We start from the raw sequence: 15,919 nt of genomic DNA, 5'->3' as shown, positions 1-15,919 counted from the left end.
ATTTAGTCTGACATGCACTGTGAGCTGTGAGGTCTTATATAGACAGGTGTGTGCCTTTCCAAATCAAGTCCTATCAGTTTAATTAAACACAGCTGCACTCCAATGAAGGAGTAGAACCATCTCAAGGGGGATCAGAAGGAAATGGACAGCATGTGACTTAAATATGAGTGTCTGAGCAAAGGGTCTGAATACTTATGATCATGTGATATTTCAGTTTTTATTTTTTAATAAATTTGCAAAAATTTCTACATTTCTTTTTTTCAGTCAAGATGGGGTGCAGAGTGTACTATAATGAGAAAAAAATGAACTTTTTAGAATTTACCAAATGGCTGCAATGAAACAGAGTGAAAAATGTAAAGGGGTCTGAATACTTTCCTTACCCACTGTATGTATCAGGATGGGGGGTGGTCGAAATCTCGCAACGGGTCCCGTCAGACCTTAGTTATACCTCTGATTATACTGTGTGGGGGCATGGCGGTACTATGGGAACATTACACTGTGTGGGGGGCATCATACATCCTGCATAAGGGGCATAATGGGGGCATTACATTGTGTGGGCATCATACATCCTTCATAAGGGGCATAATGGGGGCATTACACTGTGTGGGGTCATCATACATCCTGCATAAGGGGCATAATGTGGGCATTACACTGTGTGGCGGCATCATACATACTGCATAAGGGGCATAATGGGGGCATTACACTGTGTGGGGGCATCATACATCCTGCATAATGGGGGCATTACACTGTGTGGCGGCATCATACATACTGCATAAGGGGCATAATGGGGGCATTTCACTGTGTGGGGGCATCATACATCCTGCATAAGGGGCATAATGGGGGCATTACACTGTGTGGGGGCATCATACATCCTGCATAAGAGGCATAATGGGGGCATTACACTGTGGGGGGCAACATACATCCCGCATAAGAGGCATAATGGGGGCATTACACTGTGTGGGGGCAGCATACATCCTGCATAAGAGGCATAATGGGGGCATTACACTGTGTAGGGGGCATCATACATACTGCATAAGGGGCATAATGGGGGCATTACACTGTGTGGGGGCATCATATATCCTGCATAAGGGGCATAATGGGGGCATTACACTGTGGGCATCATACATACTGCATAAGGGGCATAATGGGGGCATTACACTGTGGGGGGGATCATACATCCTGCATAAGGGGCATAATGGGGGCATTACACTGTGTGGGGGCATCATACATCCTGCATAAGGGGCATAATGGGGGCATTACACTGTGTGGGGGCATCATACATACTGCATAAGGGGCATAATGGGGGCATTACACTGTGTGGGGGCATCATATATCCTGCATAAGGGGCATAATGGGGGCATTACACTGTGTGGGGGGCATCATACATCCTGCATAAGGGGCATAATAGGGGCATTACACTGTGTGGGGGCATCATACATCCTGCATAAGAGGCATAATGGGGGCATTACACTGTGTGGGGGCATCATACATCCTGCATAAGAGGCATAATGGGGGCATTACACTGTGTGGGGGGCATCATACATACTGCATAAGGGGCATAATGGGGGCATTACACTGTGTGGGGGCATCATACATCCTGCATAAGGGGCATAATGGGGGCATTACACTGCGTGGGGGGCATCATACATACTGCATAAGGGGCATAATGGGGGCATTACACTGTGTGGGGGCATCATACATCCTGTATAAGGGGCATAATGGGGGCATTACACTGTGTGGGGGCATCATACATCCTGCATAAGGGGCATAATGGGAGCATTACACTGTGTGGGGGCATCATACATACTGCATAAGGGGCATTACACTGCGTGGGGGGCATCATACATACTGCATAAGGGGCATAATGGGGGCATTACACTGTGTGGGGGGCATCATACATACTGCATAAGGGGCATAATGGGGGCATTACACTGTGTGGGGGCATCATACATCTTGTATAAGGGGCATAATGGGGGCATTACACTGTGTGGGGGCACCATACATCCTGCATAAGGGGCATAATGGGGGCATTACACTGTGTGGGGGCATCATACATACTGCATAAGGGGCATTACACTGCGTGGGGGGCATCATACATACTGCATAAGGGGCATAATGGTGGCATTACACTGTGTGGGGGGCATCATACATACTGCATAAGGGGCATAATGGGGGCATTACACTGTGTGGGGGCATCATACATCCTGTATAAGGGGCATAATGGGGGCATTACACTGTGTGGGGGGCATCATACATACTGCATAAGGGGCATAATGGGGGCATTACACTGTGTGGGGGCATCATACATCCTGCATAAGGGGCATAATGGGAGCATTACACTGTGTGGGGGCATCATACATACTGCATAAGGGGCATTACACTGCGTGGGGGGCATCATATATCCTGCATAAGGGGCATAATGGGGGCATTACACTGTGGGCATCATACATACTGCATAAGGGGCATAATGGAGGCATTACACTGTGGGGGGGATCATACATCCTGCATAAGGGGCATAATGGGGGCATTACACTGTGTGGGGGCATCATACATCCTGCATAAGGGGCATAATGGGGGCATTACACTGTGTGGGGGCATCATACATACTGCATAAGGGGCATAATGGGGGCATTACACTGTGTGGGGGCATCATATATCCTGCATAATGGGGGCATTACACTGTGTGGGGGGCATCATACATCCTGCATAAGGGGCATAATAGGGGCATTACACTGTGTGGGGGCATCATACATCCTGCATAAGAGGCATAATGGGGGCATTACACTGTGTGGGGGCATCATACATCCTGCATAAGAGGCATAATGGGGGCATTACACTGTGTGGGGGGCATCATACATACTGCATAAGGGGCATAATGGGGGCATTACACTGTGTGGGGGCATCATACATCCTGCATAAGGGGCATAATGGGGGCATTACACTGCGTGGGGGGCATCATACATACTGCATAAGGGGCATAATGGGGGCATTACACTGTGTGGGGGCATCATACATCCTGTATAAGGGGCATAATGGGGGCATTACACTGTGTGGGGGCATCATACATCCTGCATAAGGGGCATAATGGGAGCATTACACTGTGTGGGGGCATCATACATACTGCATAAGGGGCATTACACTGCGTGGGGGGCATCATACATACTGCATAAGGGGCATAATGGGGGCATTACACTGTGTGGGGGGCATCATACATACTGCATAAGGGGCATAATGGGGGCATTACACTGTGTGGGGGCATCATACATCTTGTATAAGGGGCATAATGGGGGCATTACACTGTGTGGGGGCACCATACATCCTGCATAAGGGGCATAATGGGGGCATTACACTGTGTGGGGGCATCATACATACTGCATAAGGGGCATTACACTGCGTGGGGGGCATCATACATACTGCATAAGGGGCATAATGGTGGCATTACACTGTGTGGGGGGCATCATACATACTGCATAAGGGGCATAATGGGGGCATTACACTGTGTGGGGGCATCATACATCCTGTATAAGGGGCATAATGGGGGCATTACACTGTGTGGGGGGCATCATACATACTGCATAAGGGGCATAATGGGGGCATTACACTGTGTGGGGGCATCATACATCCTGCATAAGGGGCATAATGGGAGCATTACACTGTGTGGGGGCATCATACATACTGCATAAGGGGCATTACACTGCGTGGGGGGCATCATATATCCTGCATAAGGGGCATAATGGGGGCATTACACTGTGGGCATCATACATACTGCATAAGGGGCATAATGGAGGCATTACACTGTGGGGGGGATCATACATCCTGCATAAGGGGCATAATGGGGGCATTACACTGTGTGGGGGCATCATACATCCTGCATAAGGGGCATAATGGGGGCATTACACTGTGTGGGGGCATCATACATACTGCATAAGGGGCATAATGGGGGCATTACACTGTGTGGGGGCATCATATATCCTGCATAATGGGGGCATTACACTGTGTGGGGGGCATCATACATCCTGCATAAGGGGCATAATAGGGGCATTACACTGTGTGGGGGCATCATACATCCTGCATAAGAGGCATAATGGGGGCATTACACTGTGTGGGGGCATCATACATCCTGCATAAGAGGCATAATGGGGGCATTACACTGTGTGGGGGGCATCATACATACTGCATAAGGGGCATAATGGGGGCATTACACTGTGTGGGGGCATCATACATCCTGCATAAGGGGCATAATGGGGGCATTACACTGCGTGGGGGGCATCATACATACTGCATAAGGGGCATAATGGGGGCATTACACTGTGTGGGGGCATCATACATCCTGTATAAGGGGCATAATGGGGGCATTACACTGTGTGGGGGCATCATACATCCTGCATAAGGGGCATAATGGGAGCATTACACTGTGTGGGGGCATCATACATACTGCATAAGGGGCATTACACTGCGTGGGGGGCATCATACATACTGCATAAGGGGCATAATGGGGGCATTACACTGTGTGGGGGGCATCATACATACTGCATAAGGGGCATAATGGGGGCATTACACTGTGTGGGGGCATCATACATCTTGTATAAGGGGCATAATGGGGGCATTACACTGTGTGGGGGCATCATACATCCTGCATAAGGGGCATAATGGGGGCATTACACTGTGTGGGGGCATCATACATACTGCATAAGGGGCATTACACTGCGTGGGGGGCATCATACATACTGCATAAGGGGCATAATGGTGGCATTACACTGTGTGGGGGGCATCATACATACTGCATAAGGGGCATAATGGGGGCATTACACTGTGTGGGGGCATCATACATCCTGTATAAGGGGCATAATGGGGGCATTACACTGTGTGGGGGGCATCATACATACTGCATAAGGGGCATAATGGGGGCATTACACTGTGTGGGGGCATCATACATCCTGCATAAGGGGCATAATGGGAGCATTACACTGTGTGGGGGCATCATACATACTGCATAAGGGGCATTACACTGCGTGGGGGGCATCATACATACTGCATAAGGGGCATAATGGGGGCATTACACTGTGTGGGGGGCATCATACATACTGCATAAGGGGCATAATGGGGGCATTACACTGTGTGGGGGCATCATACATCCTGTATAAGGGGCATAATGGGGGCATTACACTGTGTGGGGGCATCATACATCCTGCATAAGGGGCATAATGGGGGCATTACACTGTGTGGGGGCATCATACATACTGCATAAGGGGCATAATGGGGGCATTACACTGTGGGGGCATCATACATACTGCATAAGGGGCATAATGGGGGCATTACACTGTGGGGCCAGTAAAGGGGTCCTGTACTATGAGAACATTAAGTTTCCTCCCTTCCTGTCTCCATAGTTGGGTCGTATGTATCTATTACAGGAAACAGAACAAAAACCTTATGATTCTTATAAAGGGGCAACACAAGACCCCAAAAGAGTCTCCGTGCTGAAGGGGTTAATGCCCCCTGCGCCCAGTAATGGGGGATCTCCACATACCTCCACCTGCAGAGCCGCCACCACATATATGGCTGCTCTGTGCGCACAGGAGCTGTGATGAGGTCACAGGAGGGGAGGAGTCAGGGGTCACATGATCAGGGGCCTCAGTGGATGCAGGACTCTGCTGTGCTGGTTGTCATGGTGCTGGATGAGCTGAAGTTTATGTGTGGGGTCAGGAGGGGTTTACAGTGTGGATGTAGCAGAGCCGCGCGTGTACGAGATGTACGGAGCGGAGCCGTGTGTGTACGAGGTGTACGGAGCGGAGCCGCGCGTGTACCAGGTGTACGGAGCGGAGCCGCGCGTGTACGAGGTGTACGGAGCGGAGCCGCACGTGTACGAGGCGCACGTAGCGGAGCCGCGCGTGTACGAGGCGTACGGGGGCATTACACTGTGTGGGGGCATCATACATCCTGCATAAGAGGCATAATGGGGGCATTACACTGTGTGGGGGGCATCATACATACTGCATAAGGGGCATAATGGGGGTGTGGCACCCCAGGGGTCTGGTTTCCACAGTAACAGCAATGTTATGTCTGAGAGCAGGTGGGAGGTCTCTTGGTCAGGGATCCTATGCATGCCACACCTCCTGCCCAGTCCTGGGAGGGGAAGAACTTCCCCTATATAAACCTAGGGCTGAGGCAGGGTTAGTGTGTAGAGAAGAAGTAGAGACAGAGAAGAGAAGCAGATATAGGAAAAGAACATCAGGAGCTCTGTGGGAGCAGTGCTATAAGGAGTCAGGGGCTGGCAGCTGCAGGGCTCGCCCTGACTGGGAAGCTATCACCGGACCCGGAGTCCGAGGCTGTGGGGACTAACTTCTACCCAGCAGCAGAAACCGACCGGCAGGGGATTTCAGGTCCTCCGGCCAAGAAACCCGAAGGCACGGTCACACGCGTGGGACCAGCACCGCCGTCGTGGAGCGGAAGCTACTAGAAGGCCCCGAGTCACCGGCCATACGGGTGAGCACCACACGGTACACTCAGGGACGTGGGCTACTTATACCCGCCTCTAGCAAGGTAGCCAGAAGAGTACAGTCAGTTTGGGAGGCCTACAACTCCGCCTGGCCAGGGGAGATCCCATCTGCTCAAGGACTGACCAGGCCCCGATCGCTAGCCAGTACTCCGGGAGGGTCTATCTTTATCACCAGTAAAGACCCTGAACTACACCGCATCGTCTCTGAGTGATTCCTGCTACCCCCATCATCCACGTCGGCTGCCCTGAGGCCATACCCCTCCCGTTGGGGGTGATACTATCACGCTGCACAATCCTACCACCGGCCTCAGCGGTCTGCCCTGCAGCGGCAGCTCCTTCGCTGCATTCAACGGGTGGCGTAGTCGTCCAACATCTACCGCTAATACAACGCCACTTAGTCTGACTCCCTGGGCACGGACCGGGTCACCGCCACGAGACTACAACCCTCAACAGATCCGGCTCCGGGTAAGCTCCTGCATGCGCAATGCTGTGCGACACAGGCCCAGGGGTGCGTCAATTTTTGGTGTAGTCGGCAGGATCTCGTGCCCGCAACCACCGGGTACTGCGTGCCTGAAAAAGACTGTTCAAACTTACCAGTGGTGAAGATTCCCGCCATCCGCGAAGTTTTCCCGCCATCCGGCGCCATCTTCTGCCTTCTTCCCGCCATCCGTGGAGTTTTCCCGCCGTTGGACGCCATCTTGAAGACGCCGCGCGGGAAGAAGAGGGGCGTGGACTCCGAAAGCGCGCGAGAACTGAAGCCCCGCCTCACGTCCGGACGTTGCGTAAGGTCCTGGAAGGAGCCCAGCAGACGCCGACGTCACAGGAGCGCGACGGAAGGTCCTCAACCCTGACGATCCACTGCGGAGCCGCGGCCTACGGAAGAGGATCATCGCAAGGTAGGCCACGGTCCACTAGGGGGGAGGAAGATGTCGGATACGGAGGAGAGCTTCACTGCCTCAACCCCCGCCAGCGCCACCGCTGCTGCAGTCATGCCTTTCACCATGCCCTATATCCCGGGAGCGGCCTGGCTACCCCAGTACTCAGGGGAGTCACATACCCTGCATGACTTTAGAGAAAAGCTGGATAGCCTCTTCCAGGTGTATCCCCTCACAGAAGAGCAAAAAGTGAGCATCCTGGTGGCCCAATTAACCGGGGCAGCCCAAAGGGAGGTAAAGTCCTGGCCACCTGGGGGGAGGACTGTTGCAGGGATACTAACCCGGCTGAGGGACACCTTTGATACCCGCACCTCAGCCGAGATCAAGCTTAGATTCTACGGGTGCAAGCAGCGAGCACACGAGAGTATAAGGGACTATGCCCTGAACCTACAAGAGGCCCTGAGAGCCATTAAGCAGACCGACCCTGCCGGCGTGGGAGACGAGGACAGGCTGTTGACTGAACAATTTATAGAGGGTTTATATTGCAATGCCCACCGAACCCAGTTGCGGGCAATGGCCTTACAGGACCCTCATCTGGGATTTGCACAGTTCAAGGACAGAGCCATCCGGGTGCTCCGAGAACCGGCACCAGGTGGCGTTGTGACCCACAGACGCCCCACTACCACTTACCACCAGGAGGCGGCACCCTTGTCGGCAGGGCCTGTGGGAGCTGATGCGCAGGCTTTGAACAATGACCCGGCTCCAGACCTGCACCATCAGGTCCAAGAGCTAGCTAAAAGCGTTGCCGCGCTAACCCGAACTGTGCAGTCTTTACAGGTTTCCACTCCAGGGAAGATCCAGCTGGCATCCGGACCGGAGGACATCCCGTGGCGTCGACCAAGGAGGACCCCACCGGCCAGAGGAAGACCCAGCGACCGATACAACGAGGACGGACAACCCATCTGCCGCCGCTGCAATCAACCCGGACATATGGCAAGGTACTGTCCTTTAAACTGGCACAACCTGGGGTAGAGGGCCAAACCCCAGGAAAAAGATCATCAGGCCCATCGAACTGGCGCGACAAATATGTGGGAGGACGTCCAGTCTTGCCTGTGGTACTGGATGGCATCCCCATGAGTGCCCTACTGGACACCGGGTCACAGGTTACCACTATCCCGTACGTGCTCTTCAAGCAGTACTGGAATGACTCGGATATCACCCGCTACCCTGACGACGACTTGAGTATCATCGCCAGCAATGGTCAGCCCGTGCCACAGATTGGATTTAAAGAGGTGACCATTAAAATCGGTAGAGTCGAATTGGCGGCACAGGGACTGATCATTGTAGACATTGACAAGCACGAGAGTCACCCAAAGATAACTCTAGGAACTAATGTAATTGAAAATTGTCTTGCAGAGGTGATTTTCCTTTTACAGCAGGTTGCCAAGAACGCCAGCTCCGGCCAGCAGCGAGTGCTCCAGAAAGAGATCCGGGCACTGATGCGACGGCAACAGATAGAACTCTCCGGTGGTGAGATTGGTAGCGTAAGAATGTGTGACCCTTTTCCTATTGCCATGCCCCCAAAAAGTGAAATGATGATTTGGTGCCGGGCAGCTATTGGTCTGAGAGGTAGAGATTACCAGGCAATGGTAGAACCAGTTTACTCAGACAGTAGGCCCACCATTTTGACAGCACGGGGGGTGGTCAATGTACGCCATGGGAGGGTGCCCGTTCGCATAATAAATATCGGGAAGAGGGAAGTGTACCTGCCCCGGTATGCCACGCTAGCCAAATTGTATACCATCAATCAAAATTCCATACAGTCCGTAGAACCCTTGCCTCCATCTTCCCCGGAGGAAGGTAACGGCTCTAAGGAAACAATGGAGGACTGGTGTCAGCAACTACATTTGGGTACTGACTCCACTCCCTCACACCAGAGACAGGGAGTCTATCGGGTGGTTCAAGAGTACGAGAGAGTGTTTAGTAAACACCCGTTAGACTTCGGGCGAGTCAAGGGGGTAGAACACCACATCCCCACGGGAGACCATCTTCCCATAAAAGAGAGGTATCGACCCGTACCCCCTGCACACTACCAACACGCCAAGGGGATGCTTAGGGACATGAAGGAGGCTGGGGTGATCAGGGATAGCTGTAGCCCCTGGGCAGCTCCACTAGTCTTAGTCAAAAAGAAAGACAACACCATGAGGATGTGTGTAGATTACCGGAAAATCAACCGTATCACACACAAGGATGCGTACCCCTTACCAAGGATAGAGGAGTCTTTGGCTGCTTTAAGATCTGCTAACTTCTTCTCTACCTTGGATCTCACTAGCGGGTACTGGCAGGTTCCTGTAGCAGAGGCGGACCGGGAGAAGACCGCATTCACCACCCCGATGGGACTTAGCGAGTTTACCTGCATGCCGTTCGGACTCTGTAACGCACCAGGAACCTTTCAACGATTAATGGAGTGCTGTCTGGTCCACAAAAACTTCGAGACGGTCCTGTTGTACCTGGACGATGTCATCGTATATTCCAAGACTTATGAGGACCACCTGAAACACCTGGCGGAAGTGTTCGAAGCTCTGGCAAACTACGGCCTAAAGGTAAAACCCTCCAAGTGTCACCTCCTAAAACCAAAGGTGCAGTACCTGGGACACGTGGTGAGCGCTGACGGAGTGGCTCCCGACCCTGATAAGATCACCGCAATTAAGGAATGGCCAAGTCCCTCCAGTGTAAAGGAAGTGCGGCAGTTCCTCGGGTTGGTAGGCTATTACCGCAGATTCATCCCCGGTTTCACCAAAAAGGCAGCTCCTATGCAGGACCTCCTGATAGGCCAGTCCCGGAAGGCCAAGAACCAGAAGCCGCCCTTCAAATGGGAGAAGTTAGAAGAAGAGTCCTTCCGCCAGCTGAAGATGGCCCTCACGGGGGATGAAATCCTGGCGTACCCTGATTACAGCCAGCCCTTTATCCTCTACACCGACGCAAGTAACATCGGGCTAGGAGCCGTACTGTCCCAGATCCAGCAGGGGAAAGAACGAGTAATCGCTTACGCCAGTCGAAAACTGCGACCCACCGAAAGAAACCCTGAGAATTACAGCTCATTTAAGCTAGAGTTCCTGGCAGTGGTGTGGGCAGTCACCGAACTCTTTAAGCACTACCTCGCTTCTTCCCGGTTCACCGTGTACACGGATAACAACCCGTTGACACACCTGGACACGGCAAGACTCGGTGCCCTAGAGCAGAGATGGATGGCCCGTCTGTTCAACTACGAGTTCACAATCAAATACCGGGCAGGACGCTCCAATACCAACGCGGACGCCCTGTCCAGGATGCCAAACCTACCGGACGTAGAAGATCCAGAGGGACTGGAAGAAGTCGAACTCCCCGCGTTCCACCGTCCTGGGACTATCCAGTATTCCCATCGGGTAAGGAGTAAGCAAGCCGCTACGTTTAACCCCTTGCCTCACTACAACTGGGAGGAAACGCAAGACAGTGACCCTGCCGTCCGACTGGTGAAGGAGATGCTGACTCGGCCAGAGGCTCGCCTTGACCCAGACGCTCCGGAGGAAGCCAAACAACTGTGGGCTGAGAAGAGTCGACTGTTCCTTTACAAGGGGAAGTTGTGCCGCAGAATGGTTAACTCCCGGACGCATGAACTAATCTGGCAAGTAGTGGTGCCACGAAGAGACGCAGCCATGGTGATGGAGGCATACCACGATGGGGCTGGACACTTCGGATGGAAGAAGCTGGAGTTCCTGCTGCGCGGGCGGTTCCACTGGGTAGGCATGAGGGGAACCATCGAGAGGTGGTGCAGAGACTGTGGCCCGTGCAACCTAAGAAGGAAGGACCGTGCCAGCCAGAAGACCCCCCTTCAGTCCATCGTCACCAAGCAGCCGTTGGAACTGGTAGCCTTGGATCATGTAAAACTGACCCCAAGCAGAAGTGGCTACGTCTACGCGTTAACCATTGTGGATCATTACTCCCGGTTCTTGGTTGTCGTCCCCGTTAAGGACTTAACAGCTCAAACAGCAGCTAGAGCCTTCCAGCAGCACTTCTGCCGTCCACACGGGTACCCGGACCAAGTGCTGACGGACCAGGGACCTGCCTTTGAAGCGGAGGTCTTCCAGGAATTCTGCAATCTGTATGGCTGCCGGAAGATAAGGACGACACCCTATCATCCGCAAACTAATGGACTTTGTGAGAAAATGAACCAGGTGGTAATGGATCTTCTGAAAACATTGCCCCTGGAAGAACGCAGTCTGTGGCCTGAGAAGCTGCCCGACCTGGTGGACCTATACAACTACATCCCTGTAGGTTCCACCAACTGTACCCCGGCTTACCTAATGAGGGCAAGGCCTGGTAAGCTACCTGTTGACCTGGAGATGGGAGTCCTGACACCCGAGGACACTTCACCGGAAGCAGACTGGGACACAGAGAGGCAGCAGCAGTACCGGAAAGTACAGGAGAGCGTGGAGCGAAGTCTCTGTCTCGCTAGGGAAAGACAAGAGAAAACTTACAACCAGTATGCTCCCGCTGTTCCCCTGGTACCCGGAGAGCAGGTCTTGAAGAGGAAAAGACGGCTCCACAAGTTGGACGACCAGTGGGAGAAGGACCCGTACACCGTACTGCCCTCAAGCCACGACAACCCAAAGGTCTGTACCATCAGTAAAGACGGAGGGGAAACCACAGCCATTGTATCCCGGGATCACCTGAAGAAGTGTCCCGAACAGCTACGGAACCCAGAAGGAGAGCAAGAAGACCCTCGACCCGTAGAGGAAAGGGAAGATATGGTTAGTACTGTGCTCGGAGACTTCCCTCGGTCCTGGACTCAAGTCAATGGTGCAGTTGTGGTACCCGTCCTCACGTTCCTCCAACCAGCATCCCAAGTGCCTACGGAGCAACAGGTAGAGCTGGAAGAGCAGCCGGTCCAGGAGGCAGCAGACTCCACACAAGCAGAACAGGAGGATCAACCCTCTGCTCATAGTGAGCCTGCCGTACCCCTAGTGAGCCAAAGAGCCCGTAGACAGCTGCCCAGTTTACCCTTGACAGCTCCTACACCCTGTAGTTCAGGGCCAGATAGTCAGCTCTGTAGGTCCACTAGAGGCCAGTTACCCGCACGTTGGAGGATTTGAAGTGTTTAAATTGTTTTATTTGTGGTCACCTGTCTGTTACTTGTAAATAATTATGTGTTTCTAGTTATTTTTAGGAGTCCTTGGTGGATTTACCGGGAATCCTTGTACAATTGGTTGGAGCGTAACCTAGGAATGGACTAAAGACTGTTAAGGACTCGGGGCAGGACAGACCCCTACCTGGTTACGTCTCCCTGTTTTGGTGAAATGGACACCTTGCTTTTCTTCAAAACTGCACCCGGTTGCGGACACGCCGTAACCATCTTTATGTGTTTTTCTTATTGTATTATTATTGTTTATACCTTGTTATGTTTTTCTAAAAATATGTTTAGTCCCGGAGTACTAAATTTCACTAGGGGGGAATGTGGCACCCCAGGGGTCTGGTTTCCACAGTAACAGCAATGTTATGTCTGAGAGCAGGTGGGAGGTCTCTTGGTCAGGGATCCTATGCATGCCACACCTCCTGCCCAGTCCTGGGAGGGGAAGAACTTCCCCTATATAAACCTAGGGCTGAGGCAGGGTTAGTGTGTAGAGAAGAAGTAGAGATAGAGAAGAGAAGCAGATATAGGAAAAGAACATCAGGAGCTCTGTGGGAGCAGTGCTATAAGGAGTCAGGGGCTGGCAGCTGCAGGGCTCGCCCTGACTGGGAAGCTATCACCGGACCCGGAGTCCGAGGCTGTGGGGACTAACTTCTACCCAGCAGCAGAAACCGACCGGCAGGGGATTTCAGGTCCTCCGGCCAAGAAACCCGAAGGCACGGTCACACGCGTGGGACCAGCACCGCCGTCGTGGAGCGGAAGCTACTAGAAGGCCCCGAGTCACCGGCCATACGGGTGAGCACCACACGGTACACTCAGGGACGTGGGCTACTTATACCCGCCTCTAGCAAGGTAGCCAGAAGAGTACAGTCAGTTTGGGAGGCCTACAACTCCGCCTGGCCAGGGGAGATCCCATCTGCTCAAGGACTGACCAGGCCCCGATCGCTAGCCAGTACTCCGGGAGGGTCTATCTTTATCACCAGTAAAGACCCTGAACTACACCGCATCGTCTCTGAGTGATTCCTGCTACCCCCATCATCCACGTCGGCTGCCCTGAGGCCATATCCCTCCCGTTGGGGGTGATACTATCACGCTGCACAATCCTACCACCGGCCTCAGCGGTCTGCCCTGCAGCGGCAGCTCCTTCGCTGCATTCAACGGGTGGCGTAGTCGTCCAACATCTACCGCTAATACAACGCCACTTAGTCTGACTCCCTGGGCACGGACCGGGTCACCGCCACGAGACTACAACCCTCAACAGATCCGGCTCCGGGTAAGCTCCTGCATGCGCAACGCTGTGCGACACAGGCCCAGGGGTGCGTCAGGGGCATTACACTGTGTGGGGGTATCATACATCCTGCATAATGGGGGCATTACACTGCGTGGGGGGCATCATACATCCTGTATAAGGGGCATAATGGGGGCATTACACTGTGGGGCATCATACATACTGCATAAGGGGCATAATGGGGGCATTACACTGTGTGGGGGCATCATACATCCTGTATAAGGGGCATAATGGGGGCATTACACTGTGTGGGGGCATCATACATCCTGTATAAGGGGTATAATGGGGGCATTACACTGTGGGGGGCATCATACATACTGCATAAGGGGCATAATGGTGGCATTACACTGTGTGGGGGCATCATACATACTGCATAAGGGGCATAATGGGGGCATTACACTGTAGGGGCATCATACATCCGGCATAAGGGGCATAATGGGGGCATTACACTGTGTGGGGCATCATACATACTGCATAAGGGGCATAATGGGGGCATTACACTGTGGGGGCATCATACATACTGCATAAGGGGCATAATGGGGGCATTACACTGTGGGGCCAGTAAAGGGGTCCTGTACTATGAGAACAATAAGTTTCCTCCCTTCCTGTCTCCATAGTTGGGTCGTATGCATCTATTACAGGAAACAGAACAAAAACCTTATGATTCTTATAAAGGGGCAACACAAGACCCCAAAAGAGTCTCCGTGCTGAAGGGGTTAATGCCCCCTGCGCCCAGTAATGGGGTCTCCACATACCTCCACATGCAGAGCCGCCACCACATATATGGCTGCTCTGTGCGCACAGGAGCTGTGATGAGGTCACAGGAGGGGAGGAGTCAGGGGTCACATGATCAGGGGCCTCAGTGGATGCAGGACTCTGCTGTGCTGGTTGTCATGGTGCTGGATGAGCTGAAGTTTATGTGTGGGGTCAGGAGGGGTTTACAGTGTGGATGTAGCAGAGCCGCGTGTGTACGAGGTGTACGGAGCGGAGCCGCGCGTGTACGAGGCGTACAGAGCGGAGCCGCGTGTGTACGAGGCGTACGGAGCGGAGCCGTGTGTGTACGAGGCGTACGGAGCAGAGCCGTGTGTACGAGGCGTACGGAGCGGAGCCGTGTGTGTGCGAGGCGTACGGAGCGGAGCCGCGTGTGTAAGAAGCGTACGAAGCGGAGCCGCGTGTCTACGAGGTGTACGGATCGAAGCCACGTTTGTGCGAGGTGTACGGAGTGGAACCGTGTGTGTACGAGGTGTACGGAGTGGAACCGTGTGTGTACGAGGTGTACGGAGTGGAACCGTGTGTGTACGAGGTGTACGGAGTGGAACCGTGTGTGTACGAGGTGTACGGAGCAGAGCCGTGTGTGTGCGAGGTGTACGGAGTGGAACCGTGTGTGTACGAGGTGTACGGAGTGGAACCGTGTGTGTACGAGGTGTACGGAGCAGAGCCGTGTGTGTTCGAGGTGTGCGGAGCCGTGTGTGTACTAGGTGAACGGAACAGATCCGTGTGTGCACGATGTGTGCGGAGCGGAGCCGCGTGTGAACGAGGTGTGCGGAGCGGAGCCGTGTGTATACGAGGTGAATGGAACAGATCCGTGTGTGCACGAGGTGTACGGAGAGGAGCCGCGTGTACGGAGCGGAGCCGTGTGTGTACGAGGTGTACGGAGCGGAGCTGCGTGTGTACGAGGTGTATGGAGCAGAGGTTTTATTCGATAATCTCGTTCTACCATTCGGATTCTCCAATGCACCAACAGGATTTTACAACTTTCTGAATGATATTTCTCTGATTACATTGGGAGATTTCTTGTGATTTATCTTGATTATATAGAATTTTCTCTCCTGATTTGGATTCTCACCAGGAACATGTCCGTGTTGTATTAGAAAGGTTGAGGGAGAATTCTTTCTTTGTTACAATTGAGAAATGTTTTTTTTTCTGTTCAGGAAGTTTCATTCTTGGGGTTAATTTTATCGGCTGATCGGTTTACGATGGATCCTGGGAAGGTGAAAGCCATAATAGATTGGGTCCAACCTAGTGACCTGAAAGTGTTGCAACATTTTGTAGGATTCGCCAACTATTATAGGAAATTCTTTAGGTTTTTTTTC

The 15,919-nt window shown here is 52.9% G+C and overlaps 1 protein-coding gene across 1 annotated transcript in view; it reads right to left on the bottom strand.

Moving 5' to 3' along the window:
* The window catches only part of LOC141198619 (uncharacterized), a 29,490-nt gene extending 14,850 nt beyond the window's left edge, over positions 1-14,640 (bottom strand). Inside the window, exon 1 of the mRNA XM_073663056.1 lies at positions 14,582-14,640. Within this exon, the coding sequence (XP_073519157.1) occupies positions 14,582-14,607 (26 nt within the window). The 5' untranslated portion in view covers positions 14,608-14,640. The remainder of the gene's footprint in view (positions 1-14,581) is intronic.
* Positions 14,641-15,919: the final 1,279 nt, after the last annotated feature.

This window comes from Phyllobates terribilis, unplaced genomic scaffold (assembly GCF_046119375.1).
Source record: "Phyllobates terribilis strain yellow unplaced genomic scaffold, ASM4611937v1 Scaffold_98__1_contigs__length_5973952, whole genome shotgun sequence".
In the NCBI taxonomy this organism is placed as follows: domain Eukaryota; kingdom Metazoa; phylum Chordata; class Amphibia; order Anura; family Dendrobatidae; genus Phyllobates; species Phyllobates terribilis.
This window is presented reverse-complemented; position numbering and strand designations above follow the sequence as displayed.